This window comes from Linepithema humile, chromosome 7 (genome assembly GCF_040581485.1).
Source record: "Linepithema humile isolate Giens D197 chromosome 7, Lhum_UNIL_v1.0, whole genome shotgun sequence".
Lineage (NCBI taxonomy): Eukaryota > Metazoa > Arthropoda > Insecta > Hymenoptera > Formicidae > Linepithema > Linepithema humile.
In genome coordinates, this window is record NC_090134.1 from 9,573,121 (window position 1) to 9,600,645 (window position 27,525).

The 27,525-nt window shown below is 38.8% G+C and overlaps 2 protein-coding genes across 3 annotated transcripts; both read right to left on the minus strand.

Moving 5' to 3' along the window:
* Positions 1 to 821: 821 nt before the first annotated feature.
* On the minus strand, positions 822 to 11,533 carry LOC105668478 (sialin). Its single transcript, XM_012360896.2, has 8 exons — positions 10,956 to 11,533; positions 4,476 to 4,762; positions 3,901 to 4,146; positions 3,577 to 3,661; positions 3,160 to 3,380; positions 2,594 to 2,743; positions 2,362 to 2,494; positions 822 to 2,208 (listed from the first exon to the last, which is right to left on the minus strand). Exons 1-8 carry the CDS (start codon positions 10,978 to 10,980, stop codon positions 1,769 to 1,771), a joined length of 1,587 nt encoding a protein of 528 aa, XP_012216319.1. The 5' UTR covers positions 10,981 to 11,533; the 3' UTR covers positions 822 to 1,768.
* Positions 11,534 to 12,516: 983 nt separating this feature from the next.
* Positions 12,517 to 27,156, minus strand: f (forked). Of its 2 annotated transcripts, XM_067359107.1 has the most exons (13): positions 26,441 to 27,156; positions 25,899 to 26,361; positions 21,563 to 21,691; positions 20,995 to 21,268; positions 19,614 to 19,806; positions 18,757 to 18,935; positions 18,255 to 18,327; positions 17,181 to 17,338; positions 15,678 to 15,930; positions 14,787 to 15,130; positions 14,351 to 14,526; positions 14,006 to 14,196; positions 12,517 to 13,465 (listed from the first exon to the last, which is right to left on the minus strand). In XM_067359107.1, the coding sequence occupies exons 2-13, from the start codon at positions 25,908 to 25,910 to the stop codon at positions 13,222 to 13,224; spliced, it is 2,226 nt and encodes a 741-aa protein (XP_067215208.1). In that variant the 5' UTR covers positions 25,911 to 26,361; positions 26,441 to 27,156; the 3' UTR covers positions 12,517 to 13,221. The 2 variants fall into 2 exon arrangements, with proteins under 2 accessions (XP_067215208.1, XP_012216328.2); XM_012360905.2 differs by having other exon boundaries at positions 25,899 to 27,156.
* Positions 27,157 to 27,525: the final 369 nt, after the last annotated feature.

Genomic DNA, 27,525 nt, shown 5'->3' on the forward strand with positions numbered 1-27,525 from the left:
ACAGTTGACATAATACATGTTTAACAAAAGGCAACATTTTATTTCCTTTTGCTTTTTGGAATTTCTCCCTTTTTGGATATCAGATTTAAAAGACATTGATTCAGTTTTGCCTGTGCGCGTTTATAAAGCATTGAACGCCACCTTCTGGTCTAAGCATACACGAGCAAGCAGTAGTCATCAGTCTATCAGCACGTAAACGAACGCTAAGGGCGGTATTCATAGTCCGTTCTTATATTCAAAATCGTCTTAAGCACGGACTTATATTCGCTCTCTTCGTCACACATAGATTGTGTCTGACGAAGAGAGCGAATATAAGTTTGTATTTAAGACGATCTTGAATATAAGAACGGACTATGAATACCGGCCTAACAGTCAGTAAGATGTCTTCATGGTACGCGGCGAAACAGCTGATCTTCTTTACCAGCGCATGTTCCAAAGCTTTGACTCGCTGCTCACAATCAGTCACGTACTGTGCTGCTATCGTTAATAAGTAGCAGAGAATAGTAGTCATTTAGCATTCTACCTTCGTTGTTGATCGTCAATGACATCTTCACTAATGATACCAGCAATTGTACGGTCTTGCAAAAGTCGCGTACTTTGTTTGAAAGTTGACAGTTGTTGATAACTTAATGACACTCTTTAAGCACGTTTATTATATATATTAAAAAGTCATTTGCTTTATCGTAGACTTTAATATATTTGTCATATCATGACATTATCATTAATTTAAATATTGGTCAGTCAATTATAATTATTATAATAATTTTAATTAGATGTCGGCTCTTGATATCGTAATTCTTGGTCGTTTGTAAGGGAAATGATTTACTAAAAATTGTCTATTTATTTAAAAATTCAATGAATTACTGTATAATTGGACTAAACGCTTCTCATGACATTTATCTTTTTTTTTCTTTTTTTTTGGTAACTGTGCAACTTATTATGATATATCCCCGAGTCGAAATTTTTCTCCTATTTTTGACCAAAATGTTCAATCTAACACCTAATTTGATACTTTAGGCAGTCACATTACCTTATCTTGATTTAACCTTTGGCTCTTTACCTTATCTTGATTTAACCTTTGGCTCTTTACCGAAACTCTTCTTTTAAACCATAATAAGAAACAGTTCGTTTGCTGTCTATTTGAGGTACAAAATAGGAGCAAATACAATACAATACATATATATTCTTATATAAATAAAATCTATCAAAATCCTCCAGAATCCGTAAACGTGAAAAAATAGAGGTTGAAATTAGGAATAAAATTTCGACTCGGGCGGGTAGTCAAAAATTAGATGTAAAACATATAATCATTCTATATCATTCAATCCTGACAATTTGACAAAACTAACGAAGCGAACTTAATTTGATGTTATTATAATAAAAATGATATAAAAGTGTGATATAAAATTCAAAGTTTCTATCTTTGTTGCGTGCCTTCTGCGTCATTCTATTTATACAATAGAAAATAATTGTGATAATAAATTACATTTATGAATTAAAATTACATTTATGAATTTGTAAAAAACATTTTTTACAAAATATATTTCAATTCTAAGTTAGCGAGCAATAAAAAATAGGGATGCGTCTTGCTAACTATTGCTAAGTTAAAAGATCAACCAATCGGCGTAATATTCGAAAGTAATAAAAACGTGAGGAGAAAGAATACTGTCCCGTTTGGAATATATCGTGTCTCGATAAATCGACACACTTCTATCGTCGCACTCATTTCGCAACGTCCTGACAGTCCACGCAGTTCTCATTTAAAACGTTATACAGTTGGTTTGTCTTTGAGAGGAATCGATTCAGGATCATTCTCTAGAGCGACGCCGTTTTTCTTCGTCTGGCTATCAAGCGGGCTGTTCCACTTTTGCAACTCGCCGGTGCCGAAAATGGCGAACGTAAGTGCACCGATGCAATACGCAGCCGCCAAAGTCCAGAAAATGATGGTCCACTGCGTGTACGTTTGATTTTGGTAGGTTATGGCGCCGACCAGTTGGCTACTGACGAAACCGCCTATCGAGCTGAAGGTGTTGGCGATGCCGAATATAGTTCCGGAGAAATTGGGAGCGATGTCGAGACCGTTTCCCAGATAACCAGCCGTCACGCCGCCGTTTATCGTTAGGGCGGCGGTGAATATGGCAACTGATGCCGTGCGATTGCAACCGTAATAGGCTTGGAGCATCATGAGAATGCCGGGAGATAACACAGCTGAAAATCAGAGTTGCTTTGTTGATCGAAAATGAAATCTTCAAACTCGATTATAAGAGAATTAATAATTCATTTATATCGAAAGAATTCGATCGTATGAATCGACACAATAGATATAAAAAGTTGCAAAAACATTCGTGAAGATTTACTCACCTAATGTTGTGAAAATTTTGCGGATTGCGGTGACGGTCAATTTGTTCGTGCGACGCAAGTAATCGGCCAGAGTGGATAATAATACCGCGCAGATGTACTTGCCGAAATACGGCAATGAGGATAACAGGCCGTTCTGCGAAAATCAGTTTCATACTTGAGCAATGCATCAGAAAGAGAAAAAGAAAACGACGATATGGATGAATTTTATCCATTTTTTATTCATAATCCGTACCTCCTTAACGTTGAAGTTTAAGATGTAGTTCATGTAAGTTGGAAGCTGGTGGACAATAGTGGTAAAACCGAAGACGCTGCACGTGTGCGTTATCACGATGGCCCACACGGGTGCCGAGGTGACAATTGAACGCCATGGCACTGGCGAACGCTGCAATTAAGGTGCTGCATTAATGTCTGAAATATCGACAAGGTTTTTGAAACAAAAATAAAATAGTCTTTCGTCTTAGGAATGACAAAAAATGTGCGTGATAATAAATTACATTTATGAATTAAAATTACATTTATGAATTTGTAAAACACATTTTTTACAAAACATATTTCAATTCTAAGTTAGCGAGCAATAAAAAATAGGGATGCGTCTTGCTAACTATTGCTAAGTTAAAAGATCAACCAAACATATCAAACAAAGTTTGATACGTTTGAATCTATATGTTGCTATTCGCTTATTTTTAGAGCGGTTTTTATAAAAATAGATGAAAGCGAGTTAAAACAGACTAATAGAGTGTAACAGGCTGATAAAGGAGACTGTACGGCGAAAATAGACGCTTTCTATTGTGCTATTACTATCTTAGTGGTGGCGGTCGTTCCAATCGCGTCCTCAATATAGCGCCGTTCCTCAGCGCTGATGCGCGGATGCTGCGACGGCGAGTCGAACACCAGCAGGAACCATACCGCGCTCCATATAATGCCGATTGCGCCGGTCACGTAGAAGACCGACTCCCAGCCGAGCGAGGCGATGAGGAATCCGCACATCGGCATGGTTATCGCGGCTCCGAGCGATGAGGCTGCAAGTAACGATGCAATTTATAGCGCGGCGATTGATGACCGCGCATCCGCGATCATAAAGCGGCCGCGTCTATCTCGCATCTATATATAGTACGTATCACATTTTTCAAAGAAGACTCGAACGAAAGATTACGGCAGCGGCTTTATGCGATATGGTGTCGCGATCGCGCGGCAAATTGAATCGTGATCATTTACCCATCATGTTAGAGACGAATTTGCTACGCTCCGTCGGTGGAATCCATCGAGCAGTCATTGGCTGCATGGCAGGCCAGGTGGCACCCTGATTTTTGAACGAATTGATTTTTGAGAGATTAATCGTGCGATCGTTTGCAGTCATGCATAATCGTGCGTAAATATTTATCGATAACTGAATTTGCTTTACATAAAAAAGAAAGGAGAGACGGACGCTCGATAGATTCAGATGTCAGAATTTCACCCGTGAAATCACTCTCACGAAATGGACGCGCACATTTATCAGTGATCACAGTTAAAAGTAACAGACGAAAAATAGCGGCGTACAAGCATGAATCCCAGTATGCCTCGCGACGCGGCGATTGTAGCGTAGCCGAAGGTGGCTGCCAGCGGCGTCAGCAGGGTGATGAAACTCGAAACCAACATGCTGTAGCCGAAGACCCGTCTCGTGCCGATGATCTCCGCGAGTCGTCCGCCCGGTAATTCCGTGCAGATGTAACCCCAGAAGAAGCTACCCATGATCATGTTCACCTCGTACTCGTCCCATGGATATTTCGTCTGTTCTCGTTCCTCCTGAAGAGGTGAAATCGAAAATTCGCGGGAGTGGATTCGGGAAAGGAAGTATCTCGAAGTTGTTTAGAAAATGAAGTTCTACGGTTTAATCTCGGTGATCAACAAAGATAAGAAGAAATAATGATTTTGATTAAAGCGAAATCAATTTTTGCCAATTTATAATCAAGATCACGATTTTCGAATAGTATGAATAATTGTCCGGTAGATTTCTCGATGAGCGAAGGTAGAGCGTGCGCCTAAACGAAAAGTTCAAACACGATGTGTTTACTGTGTGCGATCACCGAGGTCATTAACCGTATAAGTTCGGGTTTATACAAGTCTTAACGAACCAAGTGCCACTGTGGGGACGCTCTTACGAACGTGGTGCCATTGTTCGTCTCGTTAACTCTATTACCGGCAACGTTGATCGGACTTGTCGATGTGAGATCGCTTGTCATCGTCGCTCGGGAAAAGCATTCATTCACCAACGATTTGTTGGAATGCGAATGTTGACTGCTACTGTTGCTCGGTATCACCATCGAGACGATTGCTATTGTCAGATTTACGCGCAGCATGTAATTCAGCATAAATCCGAGAATCACCATGATGTTCAATACGTGCCTGCATGAGAGGCGATCTGAAAATGCATTAGTAGTCATTCATCTTATGACTCGAAATCGGTAGGTTTTTGTGAAAGCAATCCTTTCTTATTATGAATTGTGGAATCAAATATCTATATTTTTGGTAACACAAAATAAAATATACACATTATAATATTTTGTATATTATATACCATATAATAATAAGGAAAAAAATATATAAATAAAAAAAAAATTATATATAAACGCACGATGACTATTAATATAAAATAATTTGCTTATGATGGATTATGTTTACAAAGATTCAGAAATAATATTTATCTCGATTTCCACGTGTATCTTATGTTTGTACTATTAGTCACGTTTATTTAATCTTATTTACATTAACATTGTTTCGTCTGACTACTCTACGATCTTTATTTATTACATATTTCTTATCGACGAAGCATGCTTGTTAAAAACAAGAGAGGACGTTAAACGCATATATATGTGAATAACAAATGGTCTGCGTTACGTTTCTCAAGTATCATAAACAATTTTTACGTAACCTAACCACGCAATCCACGTGATAATATATATTTTCGTTCGGTCCATTATCGATTTCAGCATGCCACGCTATCGTGGCTCATCTCGAGGTCATCATTGGAAATCCCGGATGTTTAAACGATCGCGCGCGATCGAGACCTTGTACTTCTTGCTGGTCGTAGCATTATACGTCGCATTATCGTAGTCCAAATTTCGAATTGCTATGCAGCTATGCAAATCGGAATATGTTTTTTGCTTGGAACTAGATATACAGGATATTCAAATTTAAAGCGATTATTTAAAAATATTTTGATTTACGTCTCGTCTAGCCGCGTCTGCTTCGCTTTGACGAGTCATCATATACATATATCGTCGGACCTCGGCCGTGAGCGACGGTCGACCATTTCCCTGTTGGCAGGTCGCCGAAATTATTTCAAGAATGAAGTGTGTGGGCCAACTTTCCCTTCTTTTCCCTTGTTTGCGCGCATTTCTCGCGATTTTGCAAGGAGAAACGTGGGGTGTAGCTCGAGATTTCGCGAAGTATTACGTCAATGGTTCGAACGAGTTTAAAAGCTCGAAACAAAACGGGCAAGTCCATATTTAATTGCGATGTAAACGGGCGCACCTCGTCCCCGATATTAATAGTCCGTTAAGCATTAAGTCGCCTTGGATCGTTTGTCTTGCACGTACATACTATGCCATACTTATGCCATACTTATGGTATTCAAAGTCGACTAGTTACTTTGCTTATCGCGAATTCGCGTTCGAGGTTATCGCCGATGTATTCGATGCTCTAATATACACACAATGAATCACCGTGTTTTTGCATCAAGTCACCGCTTACGGGCAAATCAAATTCTTCTAATGACGATTTCTTTGGCTAAATTGAAATTGATGATCATTTGATTGATTTTTCTTCAAACGTAAATGACGAGCGTTCTGTAATCTTCGAGTAATCGTCGGTTAAAGTAATCGATTGAATAATCATCGATTGAAGAAATAAGGTTTGATATAATAGAATCATAATCATAAGTTAATCTCAACTGGACTTTACTTCGACAAATTATTAACTTGATTTTTATAAAACTAATGACGAATTGCTAAAAGTTCAGGGTTAAAAAGGCGCTTCTTACGTCAATTTGTTCTAACATTCTCGGCTTTGACGCATTTAAATATTACAACAGCAAAGCGCGAGCCAAGCGACAAATAAGTCGAGCTTCGTTGCATAATCGCAACGCACGTGCTTGTTTTCAACGACGAAAGTAAGTGGTCATCTATCTGCGGGCAATTAAGATTTTTCAGATTTAAGTGGTATGCAAACGCACATGCAAAAAAGAAAGAAAATTCGGCACGGACAATTTGTGAATTGAGTATGCATTTGTCCGCGCTGGCTCTGTTGCTGTTGTTGATGTAAAATCGTGCTACTTTATAAGCACTGTACCTGATGTAACCGTGACCGTGAGGAAGGTCGAATGAAACTGCAGGCATTCTTATCGTGGGGAAATAGTGTGTGATTCATATCGGCCAATTTCAGCGATTCTATTCGAACATTCGTTAAAGCCATTTCGTTTTTCACATTTTTACATGCGACTCGTTGAATTTCGAATTGAATACTAATCATTTTCCATAGTTGTATGTTACGGTTGTATGCTATAGTTCTCAGCTGATTTGATTCGAATAAAAAAACGTGCAGTTGAAAGAAAAAATTTAATTATTTTGTAATAGTCTTTGTACTTATGCAGAAAACAAGTGTTTTTATCTATGTTAAAATAATTGCAATTCTTCCAAGATCGTTTTTTATTTGCGTTTCCAGTTAACGCACAATCATGCTCTCATTAAACGAAGAAATTTGCATTTCTATTGACATATAGACATTATCTCATTCCGCGTCATACGAGAAAATGTTATTATTAATTATTCATAGCGATACCAATTAAAAATAATTGCTCTTATTTATTATTTTTATTTTCAATTGATCTACGTGTATATATTAGCTCTCGTTCAGCTTATGCTGATGTGAATTTTTTCTTCCTATTCAATCTAAACAGTCGATTGAACGTTTTAGCGTATTAGCCATACTTGAGATTTGATCTTATTAGCCATATGACACTTTTTAGTTTAGCGTTTTGATTTTACGTACGCTCTTCGTGTATTTGCAATTACAAAGAGTGAAATTGTAGATGTAATTCGAAACTATGGGAGCGAAGTGCTCATTTAAAAGTCCAATCTGACTGATAATAATGGCACTCTCACGAACCGAGACCCGGTCCGCCTCGTACGTCGTGCTATCCACTTAAACGTTATTGTGACTATTACGCTCCCCGATCGTGTAACAACTGGGAGTTGGCCTTTTAAACTCAAAGGATACATCGTGTTTCTAGTATTTTAAATTTGTCAGTTTTTAGTACTCATTGATAACACATACGCATTCTGATAAAGCAACTTGCACTTTGCACGCGCATAAACTTGATGTTAAAAAAGTTTTCAAGTGAAATAGTACTCACATGCTAATTGCAGATAAATAAAATTTTAATTACTTTATTTATTTATTATAGTTCTTTATTTATTTATTATAGTACTTTATTTATTTATTATAGTTATTATAGTTATTTATTATAGTTTATTATAGTTCAACATAATTAATCGAATTCGCTTATTAATTAATTTTAATCATTATTTATTATAATTCATTCAAATAATTCATTCAAATAATATTCATTATATAGATAAATTCTAATGAATACTTAATTATTATTAGATGAGTCAATCAAAATAATGTTAGAAATTAATACAGAAAATTACAATTTGTTATTGAAAATAATCGCAAAAAAATGTGAAAAAATAATGATTTTAATTAATTATAATAAATAATGTAATGCCAATATTATTCATTAACATTTTATTTAAATAATAATATAGCCTTCTTTTGAATTATAACTAGCAATTCTGTTATTTCATTGGCTTTTATAAATTTGTGTAGAACTATGTTAATGTTGATTGCACATCATTTTGCGTTGGTATTGCGGGGTCAATCGTGAACGGTGCTTGGCGCCGCTAATCATAGTTTTTATGGCTAGCTTTATACTTCATCGTCAAGCCGGCTTGACTCGAACGTAGGGTCATATCGTCGATGACCTCGATATCATGACACTGGTTTTAACAGCCGGAAAAGTTGGCGGTGCGACATAATTTAATCAGTAGGAAACTAACCCTTGTGTTCGTGCAACCGGATTGAAATATTTTTAAATCCGTTTTTTTATTCAGTTTATTTTAAAAGAGATATATTACTTTGATTTACTTAATTTACTTAATTTACTTGAAAAAGATACAACTGATTGAAAATCATAAAAGTATCGTCTGATTAGCCGATTTTTTGCGCGGTGAGAATATTGACAGCTAATAAATATTTTTAAATTGCAAACGACGCACAAAGTACGTCAACGCAAATATTGAAGTGTTAAACTTTGTTTCCTCTTTGAAAAAAATTCTCGATCTTTTAAAGAATTAATTAAGCGAAACCTTAATCGCGACCTTCACCCAGAACTCAGTGCACATTTTCCCGCAAGCTATTTATATCGAGTGTGTCGTTTCGTCGTTTTGCGGAGCTTGAAACACATAGTACGCCCGCGTGCCTCATCGAAACCGAGTTTGATGACTCGCAGCTTTAATAATCGAAAAGCATTGATTCGAGTCAAGATGCGGGTTTAACGACGCAAGCGGTGTTATCAACAAACGCCGTTGCACAAATTCGCATTCCATTGGTTGAAGATTAGAGGCTGGTACGTTAACATGTGGACTATGAGCGACTATTAATATGCGTCTGCTTTTTATCGATAATACGCGAACGTTGCCGATGACACGTGTTAACCCCGGCAGCACTGGGGCGAGGGTTCGGGGCAGAAAGTGGCCAGGAATTTTCAATCGTGATAAACAGCGCTCATACCTCATGGTAACTTCATTCAGAGATTATAGATAATGCGCACAATCATTTCCTCTATTCATTTATGCTAGATGCCAGATTAGTAACGCGTTTTAATGTCTTTCCATTTTAGAAATGCATTTTCTTATACTTTATACTTAACATTTCATTAATAATATATCAGTAACGATAATAATCATATACGTGAGATGTTTTCCGATAAAAGATATTTTTTTGCACTATTACGTTTTGGTATTGTAGCGCTGAGAAATATATGTGTGACATCTATTTTTTAGGGTTGATATTCGTCAATTATTACACAGGAAAGATTTACAGGAAGTTGCCGTTTCTTATTAGTTTAAATCGCCGCCAACTTGAATTACACGGCTTCTTGACGAATCATTGCCTCTTCCCGTAATGAAGAATATATTAACGCCTAAGCGGAAGCCGCATTCATTGCCGCCCATCGTCAGGCACCTACACTTAAGCATTGTCTACATTTGATTTTTTTTCAAAAAGTTCGCGTTCTTCTAGGGAGAAAATTTCTTATTATTTTAAATATTATTACACATTGACACAATAATTAAGATAAATGTTACAAAACAATAATTAAGATAAATGTTACAAAACAATAATTAAGATAAATGTTACAAAACAATAATTAAGATAAATGTTACAAAACAAATGTAGAAGTGGTTTAAGCTGATGGTATTTGTCTTGATGTATACGCCTCGTTGGCTTATAATATAAATTTACATCTTAATCACGTACAATCTTATCCTAATAAAAAAAATAAACAATTTCTAAAAGAATCAGAGTATGTGAAAAATTATACTTAGTATTCGCGTATTATTTTATAAAAAAGTTTTGTCTAAAATGCAAAGTTAAAAATATGTCAATACTGTTCTTAGGAGTTGAAAAAAGGCAACGGGGATGCCACTTTTTTAAAGACCAATTTATTATACGTAATGCTTACGTGCAAAAATTGAAAACAAATTTAAGGAACTCCTACTGTTTCCATATGCAGAAAAAAACAAAATAATTTTATCAATTAAGTATTTTAATAATTAAAATTTCAATGTATCGAAATACTTCTTATCCACCAGCTTCAAATAAATTTAAAGCTTATAATTTTAATAAATGTTTTGAAAAATTTCTGTTTTGAAAAAGTTCAAAAATAGTTTCTAAAAATATTTTCTGTTTTGAAAAAGTTCAACAATAGTTTCTAAAAATATTTTTAAACAACTTTATATGTTTAATTTTAGTATCTATATATAGTGTCTACTATACCATATATAGTGTCTACTTAGTATCTACATATTGTAATGTGTTTTTCTCTGATAATAATCGAAGCTTAACATCGAAGTTGAATGTGAAAGCATGGGAAGCATGTAACTGTTTATTTTGATACATTACATAGAATCTGTATCCTACATCAACAAGACTTGGGTCAAGCAACATTCCAGAACTAAGATCGCTTACCCTCCTCTTTCAATTTTAAAGTTTCCATTTCTCTTTTAAATTAATTACACTTAATTTGGAAACAATTATTTTAAATATTGTATCAACTTGTAGCGTAATATTTAAAATTTCTTTTTACTGCATTCCTTACGTTCGTTTATAACAATTATTTTAAATTACTATGCACATGTTTACACACACACCGACACACTTCATATTTTTATTTGTATTATCCTGACATAAATGCGCATTTGCAATTGTTTTTAAATAATGAATGCTTCTAATTTAATATCTATCAATTCATATATATGTCAATGTCGATTTACCTAGCGCGCTGCGATTTGATGCCATTCCACCGATGTATTATGATGTATGATGATCACAATCCAGACACGCTCGCAGTAGAAACGAGTGTCAACTGGTTCTCTCGTCCTTCAGCTTCAAAGCACTTCTTCGCAAATTAACTCACTTTTCTCTTACTTTGTTACTTTCTCTATTACTTTTACACGGTGCAGATTAATATTTCCCCCAAATGCAGCTTTTCATCTCCACGCGCGAACTGTCAGATCACCGGAAGGGTGCCTTGCATAAAGCTCCGATACCGGGTTGACTTTCGGAAAAGCCTGTTTTCTGCGCGAGCTTTTTCGTAACTCGATTGCTTGTTCGTTCGTTCCTCGCGCTCTGTGTGTTCCGTTCTAAACGCTGCCAAAAGTCTTGCCGGCAAATCGCCGCGCTGACTGCTACCCACCGCTCTGAAGACGAAGACTAAAAGGCGGCGAAGAGAAGGCTCGTCTATAACGTCAGCATTGCAACACCGACATCTTCCGCGGACCGCGTTATTCTCCCGCTTCGCTTGGTTTCGTTGTAACGTTTCTCTGTGTCGTAATGAAGGCTGCGCGTGACGAAGTGACGAGGTGGTAGAGGCAGAAGGAAAGAGAGAGAGAAAGAGAGAGAAAGAGGGGCATGGCCACGCACGTCATCAAGCATACGTGCCTGTGTACAATGACGCGCTTTGTTCGCCGCATCGAAGAGAAGACGCGCCCCACTGCGAACGGCTTTTCCTACCCCCGTATCATCTATCTACTCTTTGACGAGGGGACGGAGGGGTAGATGAAAAGGAATGTGGAACATGAAACGATGAGAAATGCTTTTCTGAAAAGAAGACATTGCAAGAAAATTGAGATTGGAAAATTGAACTTTTGTAAACCTTCATTCAATTTAATTAACTAATAACGTGAAACAATAATCAGCTAGCCATAATTTTGTATAACTTGAAGAAATCGTTAAATTTAACCATTGATTATTATCTATATGGAAAATCATTGAAAATGTTAATTATTAATTCTAGACACATGCGGAATTATTAGTTATGTTAGATAGTATAATTAAGAGGTAGTATAATTCCATGCTTAAAATATTTCGTTATCATTGTAGGTTCAGGTTAGGCGATAGTAGAGTTGAGAAGTTAGTATAATTCCATGTTAAAATATCTCGTAATAGTTTCTCGTTCCGTCATTTCACGAGGAGATAAATCTTTCCGAAGCAACAGAAGATAATTGTTGTCCGAGCTAGACATGTGTAATGCGGCTCGGCGTTATCGTGACGTTGTAGTGATTAATCAACGTCAGAATTAATTCGCTGATCTATCTGCGTCGTAATGACTGTAATTGGCAGTTACCAGTTATGTTTAGTGCGCTACTAATGCTCTCTACGATCAATTAAACTTAAAATTATTAACTGTTGCTTCGATCATAGATTCTGTCGAGGAATTTTTACAAATTTTTCTTTTTCGTGATTTTAGATATGAAATTTTTGTAGTAAATAAAAAAACCAGAAATTTACTGTTCTAACTTTGTAACGGTAGGTTTAAAATTAATCGACTAACGATAACAAGGTTACATAAAGTTTTATAATGCAAACAAAATGATAAGACTTATTCATATGTACACATATCGCATTTGGTTTTACATAAATTCAAGACACGACAATTCCTTACGTAATTACAAATAAATTTCTCGTCTTTTTCGATGCACTTTATCGAATGCTCGCAATATTCGTTGCAAACTATAATTTAGTAAAATATGTTTGCAAAAGTCAATTTTTTCCTATTCATGTCGTCAATTTTTCTAAATCTTTTTAGATATTAGAAAAATGGAAAAAAATTAGAGATAGAAATATCTCTTAAACTACTCCATTTCGTCATCAAACTCTTAAGAAAGATATGTAGAAAAATATGTATATTCGAAATATTTCAATGCTAATCACGTGAAAAGATACTTGCGAAGACATTCTCTCTGTAAAACACTCTTCATCGGTATATAAAAATATCCTTTTAATTCATTTTTAGAGAGTATTAATACCAGTACGTGCTAGTCTTAAAGAGTATTGAACACGCTTCGTGTTGTAAATTCCGTGAACCATTTTATATATTTCAACTAGCAAGAAATAGTTCCTTTTCGCATGTAAACTTCGTTTATAGAGATTTCATAGTACATAGACTCTCACGCGCATAATGATTAAACGCGATACTCGCATTACATGCATGCGTCTCTTTCGAAAAAACGGAAAAAGCGTACGTAATGCTCGACGATATTAATCAAGGATATTGAGTTTGCTATTGGTCTTTCTTAATTGCGCTCGCCAAGGTATAATTTGGCCATCATCGGAATCGTCCTTGGTTGGATCGTCTCGTTTCTCATCGGTTTCGATCTTTTCTTCTTTCTTGGTGACACATGATACCGCAACCGGCGAAGCGTCCCTCTTTGGCTTCACCGTTGTTGTTTCGAATTTTGACGAAGACAAATTCGTAGCCACGGACGCCTGTGTATGGTTCAGTCTGTAAATTGATATTACGTTACGTTAAAAACATTTGCTCCGTTATGTTATAAATTAATGAATGATAAAGCAAATTGCATAAAAATATAACTAATATATTAAAAGACACTAAAAAATACGTAGAAATAGGAAAGAAAATTCTCAATATTTCTTCACTCAACAAGTATTCTGATAATAGCATATCTCTCTACGTACTCGACAAAAATATCGGCTATCAAATTTGACAGCTTAATCTTTTAATTTACATATATATTATTATGCACAGGCAGCGTATTTTGCATGTAACACAAGGCGGAGAAGTTTAAGTTCAATTACGACAAGGGGCAATTGTAATACTTGCGATAATTCGAGCACTTAGCTCCCTACATATGCTAGAAGCAAGCAGAGTTAATTCTGCAAAATAATACGGAGTGAATCTCTTCTGCGTAATGTCGCTGTCCGATTTAATTGTTGCTATATATTATTAGACATGTTTTATTGCCGTCATCCGTTCTAATTAATTCCAGCTTTCTCCACTTGATTAGAAGTTAATTAATCTTACCTCTTTTCCTCATTATCTTTTTTGGCGAGAAGCTGCCGCTTCCATGGCGGAATCGCTTTCTGCCGCCTCTCCTCATTTTCTCGCGCTATTTGCTCCTCGAGTTCCTTCTTCGCACGTTCTGCGGCTTTTCGTGCTAGCATTTGCCGCTTCCAGATTGGTATCACGTTCCCCGAACTATCTTTCTCCGGAATCTACACGAAAGTCAGTGAACTTGAATCTCAAATTAAATTTCCAACCAAATAAAGAAAGAACGGTTCCGAAAAAATTAAAAAATTGTCTGGAAGATTATTTTCATGATTTTTTAAATATAGATTTTTCTGAAAAGAATTCAAAGTAAATGCTTACTTGATCAACAAATTTCGTAACGCTGAATGCTTTGTTGATCTCCGACATGAGGTTCTGCTCCTGAGTTTTCTCGACCTGCGCCCTTTCCACTTTCAGTTTCTTGATGCCGGGAATATCCTTAGTGCGCTTCAATTCGGCGATCAGATCCGTCTTTTGCACGAAGAACGGCTCCGAGACTAAGGTCAACAATTTTATTGAAATTTATGTCATTTCATTTCCGAATTTTAAATAATTTCGCGTAGTTTGAAGATTCGTTATGTTTTATTATAAAAATGTATTTCCGAATAAAGCAGAGTAATCAGTAGAATATTAGCGAGTATATGGTATAAAAAGTTGCAGATTAGAATCTTCGGGAGGGCAGTAAAATCTGAAGCCTCGCGTGTTCGTCCGCAAAGGCGTAAAATTATTTGTGTATGCGTATCGTGGCATAACTTACCGTTAGTCATGGATACGCTGCGAGGAGGCGGAGCGGAGAACGTCTTGGTGGCATTCATCTTCGCGCCGGTCCGTCGCAGCTGGATACTCGTGAGGTCCTGAATGCTAATCGTAGCCAAAGGTTGCGGGGTCTTGGAGCTTTCGGACTCGTTGCCGGCGCCGGCGATGCCCGAGGCCTGATTTCCTCCTCGTGCTCGCTGCTGCAAGGGAGACAACGGCGGCGGCGGGGGGCCCGTAGGAGACCCCTTGGCCTCGTCGCTGCTCCTCCGCGCCCCCTCCTCGTCCGCCTCCTCCTCTTCGCCCTGCTCCGAATTCCGACCCTGAATGTCCAAGTTGTCCACTGACCTGCGAATGCAATTTTCGCATCGTCACGCGAGCAGAAAATTTGAAAATGGTGCTACTCGAATATCAATTTGTTCGCTCGAATAAGACAGATTCGAAAACAGAGCTTTCAAATTTGTCATTTGTTGGATCTTACATTTTTATAATGCATCTGAAAGTTTTAGGCGGTAGGCCTGTTGCTTGAACCGTGGAACAAATTTTACCGATCATTATTTATCAAATTTATTATATTTACTAAATTTGGAAGGAAGTGTCAATGTTTTGAGCACAAAGATTAAACTGATGAATCACAGTCATAAATATAAATAACAGTATTAAACGTTTATCACTTTGCGATCAAATATTTAAACTCACTTCTCAAGCGACGCATAAATATACACACATAAAACCTTTGTTTATTTAGACAATTTTGAAGTTAATTTAATTGAAAACAACGGAGAATAATGATTGCCTCCCGGATCCGCTGACAGCCGCGACATTCCACCCGCAAAAGACCATAAAGCAAAGACAGATAGACAGATAAATAACATGTAACGGAAAGGACACTGACCTCGCTTTCGACAGACTGTTTTTCGACGACGCCTTGCATATACTCTTCAGGTACTCCGACGGCTTGAGCAGGGTGTTGGAGTCCGCGTTAGCGAACTTGGGCGGTATGAACGGCAGCACCATGTGCCTGTTTACCAGGTGGGACGCCTGGCTCGCTTTAATTTCGTCCGCGTCCACCGGTATACTGGCGGGAGGCTGCACTTCCGGCTGCTGCTGATGCTCGCCGGAGGATGATACGTCGGACTTGTTGGTCGCTGTTCCGAGACCGTCGACGTTAAAGAAAGAAAGATAGAAACGAACGGAGAGATGGAGAAAAGGAGGGAGAGAGAATTGGAGAGGTAGGGTAAAAGAGGTGGGCAAGGAGAGAAAAAGAGAGAGAGAGAGAGAGAGGGTTCTTGTTATATCCTCTAGCGTTGGATGATGGTCGTTACCGGCGGGCAAGTGAAATCTAGGTAAGTATATTATATGCCCGGTGAGCACCATGGTCTAGTAAGTGAGGCTACCTCTGCCGAGTATGATCCGCTAACAGTTTAATTAAAGCTCGAGGCGCGCGTGCAGCCCAAATCGAGATCGGCTGGACGGACTCTCCCTCCCCTCCGCCTGATCGCGAGGCGACGAGCTGGCCCAATTAGGGCCGCCGCGCGGATTAACATCTGCGAATTAATTTGCAGATGTTCTCTCTCCGATTGTAATTGCCGGTCGTCGCCGTTGATTCTGCTAATTGTCTGCCGTGAAACGGCACCGCGACGACATGTGCACGCGCGTGAGGAGCGCGCCGAAAATGTAGGCGTAATTCGCGCGATGCAACACGCTCGGCCGACCGTCGCGCAATTACCGGTGTGATAAAAATACGGCGGCGGTTTGTGGATCTTACAACATCAAGTTGCGGTACTTCCTGATTCTTTCTGACAAAATCCACGGTTGACTTTTCTTTCCGGCGAGAATTGTCTAATTAGCGCAGATAATTGAGTTACGGTGTTGCGAAATGTTAGCTTAAACTTGACGATCTATTTTATAAGTATTTCGTAAGACAAATTAACTTATTAAGTGAAACTTGTCGAAGAACCGCTGAAATATTAGAATACAATAGCTTCGCATTGACTGGAAATCATTAAACGCGGACTAGCAATAAACCTGATTATACGCGACGTGATCTCTCGAGATGAGACTTCGGCACAAATAGTCTTTCTCGCTTTAAACATGAGAATTTCTTCGCAATTATTGCAAATAAAACGAAATTATCTATAATCAATATGTTCTCTTAATCCGCGTTTATAATGTTTCGTGACTAGCGCGCCTATCCTGAATCTCAGATCTTTCGAATATCGGCGATATTGCCGATTGGCGAGTAATCGATTTAATTCGAACGCGTTTTTCGCAATGCACGGAAATGTCAGGCGAATGAACTGCGCAAAGTTGAGCTGCAACTTTCACGTTCGCGGTAATTTTGCACGGGAGCGAAAGGACTTCGAAGAGGAAGAGAATGCCAAATGTAATTTCTCACCGGAGGATTCGCTTCTTCCATCCTGGCCGTTTCCTCGCGCGTCTTTCTTGTCGGCGGCAGCATCTGCGTTCGGCTTGGCGTTCACTACGACGACCACCACGTCGTCGTCTTTGTCGGGCGGTAACGGCGGCGGCGGCGGCGGCGGCGGTTTTGAGAGACTAGAAAACGAATATCTCGATTCGGATGTGATACTCGTGAAAGTATTAAGTGATATGATTGTTGGAAAATTATCGACTGATCGATGTGATCAAAAGTATAAACAAAATTGATAATTTTTATTAAGAATAATGCTTGAGCGCGAACAATGAACTTCTGCTTTTCTTTTCTCTTTCATGTGCTAGTGAAACTAGACAATGTATTTTTTATGAAGATAAAAAGTAAGCAAGTAAGTGTAAAGTTTTATTACAGCAGTTGGCAATCTTATATCTAATAGTCTTGTATCTAATAACGGTATTGAGATCTAATATCTAATTATAGGCAATAATAGTAGTAAAAAGTTCGCGGGACAAAAACATGGGGATTGATGGAAATAACTTTTGTCAGCTTTATAAAAACAAGCGAACAATCGTAATAAGAGATATGAGCACTTGATGAAAGACAGTAATGATAAATGAAGATGAGTGAAGACGTAGAAAGTTGAGACAAGAAAAATAATGAAGGTGTGTCTACTTCACTTCGAAAGCAACTTCTTCAATCAAAAGAGAAAGTTTTTTATTCTCGCGGGGTCCTTTCTGGGGTTCACATTCATTGACCTAATAGCTCACTCGCTTGTCCGAGCGAGTCGGATCCGGATTGTCATCGCGATTATCCACATTCGTTTTGGCGCGATCGAAGACGACTGCCGGCAGGAAAGCGGCTATCTTCCGCCCCTATAACGCGGCATGCATTATCCTATATGATATCCGAAGCGGAGCGAATGGCAAAATCGACGGCGAAAAGGAACGGACGTGAGGCGAATCGCGCGAAGTAGCGAACAATACTGCCGCTCGATCGACTTTCAATCGATCTTTCCTTTTTCTCTTATTAGCGCGGTTAAACCCAAGTCTCGATCCGGTATCGATCCGCCCTACTTACCTAGGTCCGCCGTTGCCGCTTGTACGGATTTCCTTTTCACTTTCCACCTGCGTGCTGGAGGAGTCCTTCCTCTCTGCGAATCAAAACAATATTGCGAATATTCGTCAATCGCGTTCTTTTTCGCGAATCTCGAATTAATCATCGATCAAAAGTGGATCTCGTTATCTTTCGTGGAAAATCGGCCAATTAATATATTAATACAATTTTAATATTCTTTGAATACGTCACACGATCTTTCACTTTGCGTTGCACAATAAGCTGCATTTAAAAGTTGAAACAAATTTTATTTCTTTCTTAAAAAATATATGTTAATTGTAAATCAATATTTATACTAGTTTTATTTGTTTATGCGTAATAGATTCTTTGACGTAAAAAAAAGAAAAAGTAGAAAGCACGGTAAAAATTTGAAAAAATCCCACATGTTCCTCGAAATTATTAAGCATCTTTGCATTCCGGCGTTACAGTCACTCCGGAAATATGCTTGATATTTTGTTTCACATACCATGCGATGCTTCCGCGTTTGTCCTGGCCGTCGGCCTGCTAATTCGCTCGTTGCTGCTGTGTCGCGACAAGGACGGCGTGGACGTTGTCGAGGATAGACCGTGGATTTCGCTGCTCATGTTTGAGGACTCGCTGGCGCTGCTGGATCGGCTGTATCGCCTATCGGTTTTTCGGGAACGACTGAAACGTCAGGAACGGTCTATCGACGTACCGCGAACACGCGATCGAGATTGCCGGGAATCGAGTAATTTAATCAACTCGCGATTGCACATGCGATTGCTTATCTGCGAGATAAACGACTTTCTTTCCGCAAAGAAGATAGCGATATATCATTGTTCCTCGTTTGCGCAAACGCGTCGTTCGCGAACAGCCGTCCCTTTGCAACTAAATGGCTCCTTTGTGATAAAATCAATTTTAATAATACGGCCATGTGTCGTTTTAGATGTTGATACTGTTGTACACCTGTTTTCATGGTCGCTTTATAGTGACTGATATTTTGTTATGCTGCGCTCATCAAGTTCTCTCTTTACAAGTTCGTCACGCGATTCGTGGTATCGAGAACAGTGTTAATAATATCTATCTGTGTTAACGAAGCATGTTTACCTTGCAAGACAGTTTCTTATACGAAACAATTTTTGTAAGACGAAAAGATAAATATATTTTTTTCTTTTTTAATTCTATAAATAGTTTCATGCTATTTTATAACGTATGCTTCTTCTGGAGCGGCTAATTTAACTTTAAATCGACAATAGTGTCCTCTTTTTGGAGAACTTGAAAACACAAGTTTGAATTATTTTTCCCAATTTAAGAGAAGCGAGTGAAGCACTGGATCTTCAAATTTGACAAACTTATATTCACCTGCTGTCGGAGACATTGTCCGTCGGCTTTTTACGCGACGACGAGCCCACGCTGCCCGTTTCCTCTTGCCTCACGCAGATCTGCTCGTAAGCGTGCTCTGCAGGTTCCCTTGCGATCTCGGAGCGGGCCGCGTGTCCGTTGCCGGGATGCGTTCGGCCGAATCCGTTGTTGTTGATGTGCACGTCCACTTTCACTGAAAGTCAAAGCCTTGTTCGGAATATACGCATCGCACACAAGAAAACGCAGGCGAAATGTGCAGGTGTTTTTCACGCGAAAACATCCCTGGAAATTAGTTTTACCAATTTCGACGCGTACAAGATTGGTACTTAATCGATGATTTCATGGAAAAATAATTTTTACGAAATGGAATTTGTATGAAAGACATACTTAATTTTTTGTATCATTTTAGCTTTAATGTTTTTTCTTCATTATATTAGCAAATTTGCCTCGATTAATCCGTTGATCGCGCTTCTTACTCATTAAGAGCCGCTGCACTGTAACGGCTTAACGGTATCCGCGGTAAATCGCGCGCGAGTCTTTAACCTGGTTTCGCGGAGCGCGCGTGTAGTTTGCGACGATATAGGTTTTTTCCATGACAATTATTTAAGTGTCTTTCCTTCTTCTTTTGCCTTAAGATGTGCAATATTTTGTGTACATTACGTGTCGCCCATAAAACTAGCGAAGAAACTTCATTGCTCGTAAAGTAAAACGAATGAAAAGGACGAATTAAGTTTTCATACATAGGGTGTCTTAAAATGGTAATTTACGCGCAATCTCAAAATTTAATAGCTGAGTGACATTTGTGAGCGAAAACGTGCATCCTAGTTTCTCGAAAATTAGATGTAATACATTGCTGATTTATGAAACGGAAGCAATGAAAGCAGATGGTCTCAGCGTTGCTTAATCAGATGCAAATCTTTGTAAATATCTGAGAAGAGCGAAAGAGAGACAGAGAGATCGACAATACCGGGTGCGAATTGAGGTCGCCCTGAAGCTACAACAGTTGTTGAGAGCAACATAACATACAGAGTGTCGAAATATTACTGTCTCGACTCAATTTGTTTACGAATAATTTGATTGACGAAATCTTTTCTTTTTTGAAAAGTCACACGATATTTTTTCGATATCTTTAAACTTTCATATTTAATGTTTCAATGATCAATTTTTAAAAATTAAGATCCTGTTAAATACGATCACTGTTTAATTAATTAATCAATAATAAATAACATGAATTTTATAATTTATGACTTGTAAATTTGATTTAATTGCCATTTGGGCAAAGCCCCTTCACTTTCAACAACTGTCGTCGGGGTTTTTCCTGAACACCGTGTGTATTACGCGTTATAACGTAGCCGTGAAGTATCTGGGACGTGCTACTTACCAGTCAGAGTCTCGTCTTTCCTCTCTGCCACATGACGCTGCTCCGCCGCGACGCCGTTCCGCGGCTTCTCGGCGTCGCCGAACAGCCGTGTGATCCTGGTGTAAACGAGATCGTGCGGGCTGTGCAGGTAGAAGGACTCGGTCGAGTCTTTCGGCTTCGGCGGCTCACCGATGTATGCGCTCATGGGGTTTATATAAATCCCGTCCCGCGGTCGGGAGCCCGGCGGATGTAGGAAAAACGGCTCTTGGAACATGCTGCAGCCGCGTAACGAGCACTGCAAACACATTTCAGCAATTTAGAGATGCGAGAACCGACATTCACATTTTCTTTTATTTTAAAACGGAACTTTAAAAATTGTAAAAAATATTTTTCGAGATTATTTCGGTGTTGATGTCCAGTGCACGTGTTTTATAATATAAGGCTTTGCAAGTGAAATAATTCGGAAATAAAAAATTGATTAAATTTTGCATAAAGCAACGAGTTCAAAAATTCTATACACTTTTTTTATCGACACGTAATAATATATAATAATAGTGTGAATATCCAAGTACACGAAACCTAAACTAACCTTGTCGATGGAACTTGCGACGCAACTGCACGAGGTGGTGTCGCTCATGTGGCCCGAATAATCCGACCCGGAGCGATCCCTGGCCATATTCGGGGTGACATTAGGAGGAGGAAGCTTGCCGGTCTCCTGCTGCATTCCAGGATAAACGGAAAACGATTAGAACCGTTTACCCGCGATCGGCATCGACCGCAGATCTATTAAATCGGAACGATCCTGATCCTGTCTGCGGAAAACCTGTCGCGGAAGCGCGATACCTCTTCCTTATTGCGAGATTAACACCGGCAGCGCTTAAATTTCTCTCTTTCTTTTTCATTCCACGCCATTTTTCTTATCTCTTTCTCTCGTTTTCTCGAGTATATATACCGCAATCGATTGCACTTGTTGAACGCTATGATCGCGGGCTCGCGATAATCTCCGTTGCTTAATAGCGATTACCTAAAGTTGCGCAAAAGTCTGGGACTGACCTCGTTCGTGTTCACCAGAAGTGTTCACTTTGAGGGGAGAAGGAGGGGAGAAACGCCAATGATTTGGCGAACGTCGCGAGAATGTCGCTATTGTTGCAAGAGAATGTAATTATTTAGAGACCTTGCATATGTAAGCGGCCCGTAATAAAGCGGAGGAAAGTAGAAGCGCGCAAGGTCTCAATTAATGCTACTATGTGATTTTTCCATCAAGTCATGCTGGATTTAGTTTCTTTCTTGAAAAATAGAAGTGAAAACGAATTAACATTTCATTATTCGCAGTATTGTATTATCGAGTATGTATAATTTTTTTACAATAAGTCATAACTCGATAAAATTATTACTTTCTATTTAACATATTAATTTCGACGGATCTGTGAAAAAACACATGTGCTGAATTTCTGATTTCACCGATTGCTCCAAATTAATAGTAAACGCTGTGATTTAATCAAAGCGATGATCAATCAGCGAGGTCGCGAAAGGAAAGCGTAATTAATCGACAGTTTCGTGTAATAGCAATAAAATACTTTGTTCCGCATTAATTTATTTCAACGCGACAAAAATTAATGATACTAAGTTGAATGTAATGAGTTGCACGAAGTGATAGCAAATTCTGATAAATGAGCAACGCGGAAAAGCAAGAAAAGCAGGTGTAGCAGGATTTTAAGACCCTGGCGGAACAATTTTACTTTCGTACGTTATCCGTCAGAAAGCGGAATTATTTTATAGCATTTTATTAGACTGACAGCCCGTTGGAGTGCTAATTACATTATACCGCACGCCGTCGGGCTTGTAACTCCCTTTCCGCATTATTCCGTATGCGTGGAAAACATGTACCGTTTCCCAGTCGCTCTCGTTTTATTAAAGGGAAACTGTGTGCCGACATAGCGCTAAATTTCGCATTCGCGCAGCCGATTAAGTCGACAAAATATTTAATTAAAAAGACAGATATTTTTTTACAGATATATTTTCTCGTTAGAATGAGTAAAATTTATTATCGAAATATTGTTTAAAGGAGAAAAATAATATTAATTAGAAAGAACGAATAAATGGTGAATTTCTTAGTTCCTCTTGTTGAGCTTATAATGCATTTAGCGTTGCGGACACATGTACGTCGCACTTATGTTGTTATGTAAATTTGTACGCGATGTACTTAACCGTGGCGCAATTGGGTCGCGTGACGAAAGAAGCCAACGAAAGAGGTATGCGCGATCGCATAAGAAGAGATTTGTCTCTATAATGTCGCGATAAAAGTGCGACAAATCTCGCCATGCTCGAGCATGCGGGAAAGTGATATTTAGATGATCGAGTACTCTAATTTCCGAACCGGCCGCGAAGAGAAATTCGCGCCTCGAGATCTCTCGCCTCATCATTCTGCTATCTAAATGCAGATCGATCAACTTCTCACAATTACCGTCCCACTAAGATTGCTGAAGAAATTCGTGCTATAAGTTTCAAAATAAAAAGTGTTTTTGCCGGATGGAAATATTTTGTGAGCTTGCGTTTTTAAAAATTAATGAGATGACATATAACGGAGTGGCTTTACACTCAGCTGAAATTTTGCGGAATTCTTGATTGAGATATCGCGTGAGACAAGATAACGTTACGGGTCTTTTTGCGAAGGTATGAAAATGTATCGTGACGGAGACTGCGATAAATCGTCGTGACAGCGCGATGTCACCGGTCCGTGATGGGCAACACCCCGGAAAAAATGTCCGTCCACGCGAGTCCTTTCCCCATGACGTGTATCTCGTTGCGTTACGCGCCAGCGATACGCTTTTCGCCTAACCGGGTGAAGGACGGAAGGTGGAAAAAATGAATTTATTTATACGCGTCGCGGATTTTTAACCGTAGAATTTAGGCGACAAGTGAAATAAGCTTTTCGCAATTTGTCTTCAAATTAAAATTTTTGCCGTTAATGAGCTGCTCGGGCAACTGCAGGAATGAATCCTTCGCGTTGCTTGCGGTCAGACGTGAATCTCTCTCCTCGATATCGATCAAATTGCTGCTGGTGTTTTAATAGCCGGTTCATTGCCCACCATAATTGCGAGTAACGTTTGACGCATTTTTCTTGCTCCTGGCTAAGCGACGGTTCTCCCGCTATACGTACGTTTACCGTAAATTATTGATCAAAGTAGGTGAGTTCGTGTGGGCGATGATGAACGTTAGAAAGCCCCGGATTTACAGTCGTTACATTTTTGTGGACGGATCAGTGGCTTTCGGACACGTATCAAATCAAATGTATCGGTCTTGAGAAAGTCGACAAAAAGTTCCTTCGTTTAATTTCACGTAAAAATAGTTTCACATAAAGATCAATTATCATGCTTATTACTGATATCAGTACATAAACTGTTGAAAATAAACTGCTCAAAAATGCTGAGAGATATTTAAAGAATAGCTTTTATATATAGAAATAAATTAAGCTATTGCCCTTTTCTTAAAATAAATAATAGATAAAATAAAAAAAAATAAAAAATTGATTTAAAATAATGAAAAGAAGCCAAGTTAGGCTTAAAAATTTCCGGAATTATGCGTTTAACGGATAATAAATATTCCGTTATTTTATATTTTTTCGTGGACTGCACAATTTTATTTATTAGATGTAGCAATATTTTGCTTGTTGCTAATAACATGATTAAGATAATACTTTATCGTGGCATAGATCGCATTAACCTCGTTGTATTATCGGCTACGAACTACATCATGAACCGTCTTTCTTATCTTTGCGAATATATTTGTAGACGTTCAAGGCGACACGCGGAGAAAGATTCGAGTCTCGGCGTAGAACTGACCCGCGCAAGGTCATGCGACCCGCCACGCTGCAAAATGCGACTCATGCGATACCATCACGATTCCGTTTCATTTACGACGTATGAATGACACATGCCAGTGACACGTGCCGATCAATTGAACGTAACAGCGAAATCGTGAATGAAAGTGTGCGTTTAAAAAAATATCTTTCACTGGATATAAGAAAATCTGCGGTAGAAAAAACTTTCACCAAAACTTCATTCTGAGTTTATCAAACAATCTCAAATTCGGAGAAAGCGCGTAATGTCTGTGGTATACTTTGCGTACTTTTAGCACACAATACAGTTCGCATCAAATATGTAAACTTGAACATTTTGAAATTAAGTCAAACGCATCTTGCATTTTATCTTTGACGTGAAATGAAAACGTGAAATCAAATCGCCATATGTTGTGCTAAATTTACGATAAAACGAATATGTCAAGGTTGCTGGCTTATTAAATTATAATAACCGAGGAAAATCTGACATTTGAACGGGCTGCAATTAATCATTTTGGATTAATCCTGCAATCTTTTACTTCGACTCAACGCGAAGATCTCTTGCGTTAAATGCGTACTTCCTATTATACGCATGAACGTTCGCACCGCTCATTATGAGTGAAAAGTAGCAGCTATTAGATTTGCACGCAAAACCGGATCGTAGAAACCGCGGTTCTCCGTTACAGTGAACCGATTTTACAACTTTCAAGACATCGTTGAGAGTCCAGACGTTAGCAGTTGAAATTGATCATAAAGTTTCGCACTTTAAATTATCGCTCCCTAAATCTGTTAATTAATTTTTTTTATTTTGCATCTTCATAAATATTTAATTTGAAGAAATTTCTCTTAAAAAAAAAATATATTGAGCAAGGAAAAATAACAAACACTACTTTACGCATGACATTTCCACGTATTTTTTGCATAGCTTAATATTTTTTCAACGTGAAATAACCGAATGCATGGCGTGTTATTTTAAAATGACATATCGAACCGCGAAGAGAATTTATCATCGCTAAACGTTGCCTGTTGGGAACGCGAAAAGTAATGCTCACGGCATTACGGTACTTATGAATTACGGTTCACTTACGTATACACCCATGCAAAACCGGATTTCACCGCTGGTGTGTAATGTCGGAAACCAAAAGCCTCAAATCGCCCTTTTGTTGTTCAAGGATGTCTGCTTTAGGAAAGGAAGAAGACTTCCGATCCCTCGGTCCATCTATTGAAACGCACGCTCCGCTGTCCTAGTTCGGGCCGAGACTCGTCAAGGCCGTTCATCCGCGAGTTTCCAAACGACCAGAGACAACGGTACTTCCGCTCTGCGGTCGGTCCTTCGAGCTGCTGATTCTTCTTGCGCTCCAGTATTCGCGGGACTCTTTGATTCTTCAAATGATATTAAAATTGTAATCCCGCAAAAATTTCTGTGGTTCTCAAGTTGCTATAATCATTCCAGATTTTTCAAATTTTCAGAAAAGATACTTGGTCCAATGTATTTTTCAATATGTCTTCTAAGAACTTTTTTAATGTGTGTACACTTTTGTTCTGTTATTCTGGAAATATATTCAGAATGGATCCAAAAATAATTGTTTTTCCAAAATGTTAGATCCCAAAAGCGATTTCTTGAAATACCAAAATAAAGATCTGCTATTCACGGTCACTTTGAATTCTTTTCACGCTTAAGAAAATTTCCCAGGACAGCTTCCTATTCACCAAGAATAAATTCTTCTATAACTTGCAATCTTTTTTCTGCCTCGGACGAATTTTCAGGATTTTCCAGTATCGCGGATCCAGATTAAAAGATTGTTTCGCAGAAGAAATTTCTCAAAATCCTCAAAGTTTTAACAGCCACTCGTTGCTGTTTCTCGCTGACTTTTGCCAGCTCGGCGAGCACGTCCGGTCAGTGCGAGCGGGTGCGCGACTATGACTCGCAGCTAACACCGGAGTCACGCGCGAGTTAGCACCTGCCGGCTGGCTGGATGACGCAGGTCGATTTCGCGACTGGAACCTGGTGCTCGCGCGAGTTCTCTTGCGCTTAGCGAGGCGAGGCGAGTTAAACCGCGCCCGCACTATTCAGCTCCAGATGCGTTTCTTCCGATTCGATTTTCAGAATTCGTCTTCGAAGAACAACCAGGCGAGCACACGCGAATGATCGGGAAAACGGGCGCGCGCGGGTGACGGTCGGCCAACGAACTCGCACGATGCCTCTCTGTCGGATGCCGATGCCTCCGGTGCGAACGCAGGAAGCGGCGGACCGGGACTCTCTCGCCGTTCTCGAGCAGATCGTCGAGAGCCCACCTGCTCTCGTCCGACAATCGAAGTAGGGATACAGTTCTCCGGCAATCCGTCCATCGGAGACTCGTCTCGCGGATCTCGTCCTTTTGCCTTTCCTCGCGCTGCCCTACTCCCGGCCCCGTCGTATCCTGCGGCTTTTTCCGCTGCGCTCCAAATTTATCTGCGTCGTCTGGTCCTCTTTACTTGCTGACAGTTTTAAATGTTTTTTTTTAAATTGTTCTCAAATAATTATGCATATTTCCTTTTTTTTGGTAATTTTCCTGAAATTTTAATAACATTTTAAATATTTTAGATTGTATCAACCAATTTCTGTTAAAAGATTTAATAGAAAGATTCGATTTATCGAGGAAATCCTTTATTTCCACTTTTCCTCATCAATGTTGATTGCGATGCCGATCGAACGGTATCTTTATCAAAACGTA

What these genes read in the sequence shown, in the direction of transcription:
- LOC105668478 (XM_012360896.2), bottom strand. Translation starts at nt 10,980, where the DNA reads ATGGCATCAAATCGCAGCGCGCTAG. An exon ending in CGTCCCCACAGTGGCACTTG is followed by an intron (nt 4,147 to 4,475) that starts GTTCGTTAAGAC and finishes TCACCTCTTCAG; the next exon opens with GAGGAACGAGAACAGACGAA. An exon ending in GCATACTGGGATTCATGCTT is followed by an intron (nt 3,662 to 3,900) that starts GTACGCCGCTAT and finishes TTCAAAAATCAG; the next exon opens with GGTGCCACCTGGCCTGCCAT.
- f (XM_067359107.1), bottom strand. An exon ending in GAAAGACGAGACTCTGACTG is followed by an intron (nt 19,807 to 20,994) that starts GTAAGTAGCACG and finishes TTTGACTTTCAG; the next exon opens with TGAAAGTGGACGTGCACATC. An exon ending in AGCGGCAACGGCGGACCTAG is followed by an intron (nt 17,339 to 18,254) that starts GTAAGTAGGGCG and finishes TTCGTTTTCTAG; the next exon opens with TCTCTCAAAACCGCCGCCGC.